General features: G+C 41.1%; 1 protein-coding gene across 1 annotated transcript in view; it reads left to right on the forward strand.

The window, feature by feature from the left end:
• Positions 1–1,325: 1,325 nt before the first annotated feature.
• M421DRAFT_65543 (uncharacterized protein) overlaps positions 1,326–3,098 on the forward strand; it is a gene marked incomplete at both ends in the record, with an annotated part of 3,702 nt that continues 1,929 nt past the window's right edge. The window contains 2 exons of the mRNA XM_033596247.1: positions 1,326–1,391; positions 2,343–2,484. Of these exons, the coding sequence (XP_033447593.1) occupies positions 1,326–1,391; positions 2,343–2,484 (208 nt within the window). The remainder of the gene's footprint in view (positions 1,392–2,342; positions 2,485–3,098) is intronic.

The raw sequence follows: 3,098 nt of genomic DNA on the forward strand, positions 1-3,098 counted from the left end.
ACAGGCGGCCGCGAACAGCGCTAATTCCCCCCCCCCACTTCAATCCTGTAGCAACCAGCACAACGCCATGGCAGAAACCATCGCCACAATCATCAATAAATCATTATACCACCTAAGATCTTGTTAAGCACATACTCTGGCTCACAGTGCAAGCATCTAACAATTAAGAGTCTCACTACTGCAACTAAACTGCTGTAACCTCACTGCTGCAATTAAAATAGCGCAACTAGCGTACTGCAACCTAATAACAGTCCTTAGGGACCAAGCTAACTAGACTAGCTAGCTCGCGCAGCTACATGCAAGATGCCTGTTGCGCAATATCTAGGACAAGATTAACCTAAAGACAACTACACTACTACTATTAAAGCTACTCTTGCTAAGGGCTCTAACTATTACTAAGTATGTGCTAGCTATAAATACTAACATACTATTAAGGCTAACTAAGCTATTAACAACAGGCTAGAAGGCATTTAAGGAAGACCTTAAGTATTATAAAGTACTCCTTAAATAATATAAGAATAATTAATATAAATATAAGAAGGAGGAAGCAAGCCTTTAGTATATTATTATATTTATCTAGTTAACTATATTGCTATATCTACTGCACACATACTGTCTTCCTAAGAAACTACTATAATAGTAGATTATAGACCTACAACTTACTATTAGGGTTAATAAATAAATTAAACAAGAATAAGCCTAAGATAGATACCTCTTAGCACTTAAGCTAATAAGAAGCATGTCATAATAGGATACCTAGCTAGCTAAGTATAACTAGGCAGCTATAGAAGTAGAGACGTATAAAGTTACTAAATTATTATAATTAAATATAATAACAAAGGACTTCCTAATAGCTATAAAAAAGGTTACACCTATATAGGCTATAAGCTTTTAAGATAGCAGACACTTTAAATCTAGTATAAGTTAGAAGGAGATAATAAAATACTACTAAGAGTATATAATAATAAATTATCCCCTTAGATTAGGGTAACGTGAACCACAAGCGAGCTGATCACACAAGCGAGCTGATCACTTTGCCAAGACAACACCACCTCCTGCTATCCATCACAATGCCACAACTACCTGATCTTGAATCACTTTCCCGCGCAGATAGGCTAATCCTTGCCATCCAAGCTATGAAATCTGATACATCACTAAGCCAGCGACGCGCTGCTGCTATCTACAACGTTCCTCAAAGCACGCTCAGTACCTAACGCGCTAAAACACCTGCCTGACGCGATATCCATCCCAATTCATCAAAGCTAGTAAAGCACGAGGAAGAGACAATAGTCCAGTATATAAGGAAGCTTAACGCACGAGGTTTTGCACCCACTCTTAGCTACGTACGAGAAATGGCTGATCAGCTACTTGCTGCACGTGGTGGTACCCAGGTTGGCCAGAACTGGGCTACCAACTTCATACGCCGCAAGCCTGGTATCAAATCTTAAGTAACTAGGCAGCGTGATCTCTAGAGAGTTCTATGCAGCGATCCAGCTATTATCAGCCCCTAGTTTGATCTTGTACGTAGCGTTAAAGCTACGTACAGTATCTTGGACGAAGATACCTATAACTTTGACAAGACTAGCTTCTAGATAGGTGTTAGAGGGTCAGTAAAGGTGGTCACAGCGTCTGAAAGGCGCCCTAAGCTATTGGGAATTCAGCCTGGCGATCGTGAGTGGGTAACGTTGATTGCCGCGATCAGCGCTGGAGGCTAGGTTGCTCCACCCTTTCTAATCTTTAAAGCAAAGCATCACAACTAAGCCTAGTACTATAACCCTAAGGATTAGAGAATAGGTGTTAGTAATAACAGTTAGACAACAAATAAGCTTAGTATTGCCTAGCTACAGCACTTCATCTGGCATACAGAGGCTCAAACAGTGGGTAGTCACCAGCTGCTTATTCTTGATGGCCATGAGAGCCATAAGTCACTTGCCTTCCAAGATCTATGCGAGGGGAACAAGATTATTACCCTCTATATGCCTCCGCACGCTTCCCATATCCTACAGCCCCTTAATGTGGGGTGTTTTGCTCCCCTCAAGCGGGCGTACAAGAAGGAGATCAATGTCTTAGCAAATAGCCACATTAACTACATTAACAAGAAAGCCTTCTTAACCACCTTTACTTAGGTATTTAGTAGCGCGTTCTTAAAGGAGAATATTATATCTAGCTTTTAAGCAACTAGCTTAGTACTATATAACCTAGGGGTAGTGTTATTAAAGCTTGAAGTCAAGCCTCGTACGCTATCACCACTGCTACTAGGGCATACCACCTGGCAGCCTAAAACACTAAGCAACGCCATTAAAATAGACGCTCAATCAGCGCTTATATTTAACTAGATTTAGAGGCACTATAGCTTATTACCAGCATTAATTATTAACATAATAAGGCAGTTTAAAAAAGGGGCAGATATTATAGTACACTCTCAGGTGCTTTTAGCAGCTAGGGTAGCTGACCTTGAGGCAGCAAATAGAGCTGCTTCTGAGCGTAGGAAGCGTAAAAAGAAGCGAATTTAGGAAGGAGGGACCCTATCGCAGGTAGAGGCTGAGGCAATAGTTGAGCAAAGGGACGTTAATGGTCAATTTAAGAAGGAGGCGCGTGATAGGAGGCTGCGCGCAGGTGGTAGTAGAGGTGGTATCCAACGCTGTAAGACATGCGGTGAAACTAGGCACAATAAGCGCACGTGCTAAAAAGATACAGTAGAAGTAGATAATTAATTTAAGCTACTGTACGTTGTAATAGCTTATTGTGGTGTTAAGTTGTTCGCGTGTGAACGTAGGGTGCCGCATTTAGTGATCAGCTCGCTTGTGTGATCAGCTCGCTTGTGGTTCACGTTAGTATAAGGCCTTTATAGCTAATAATGCAGTGTTTCTTGCTAAAGGGGGTGCAGCCTCCTAGAGCTATAAAGGGGACGCCTAACATACTATAAGCATGCTATCTAACTAGGGCAGACCTTAATATTAACGTATAGTAGGTAGGAAAACTACTACACTTAAGCAGCCTTTAGATTAAGAGCCTGCTTCTACTAGGGGAGCAAAATGCCCTATATATAGATAATACTACTCTATACAGGATTACTACTATATTAATTAAGATAGAGC

The sequence above is a fragment of the Didymella exigua genome (genome assembly GCF_010094145.1).
Source record: "Didymella exigua CBS 183.55 unplaced genomic scaffold M421scaffold_17, whole genome shotgun sequence".
NCBI classification, from domain to species: domain Eukaryota; kingdom Fungi; phylum Ascomycota; class Dothideomycetes; order Pleosporales; family Didymellaceae; genus Didymella; species Didymella exigua.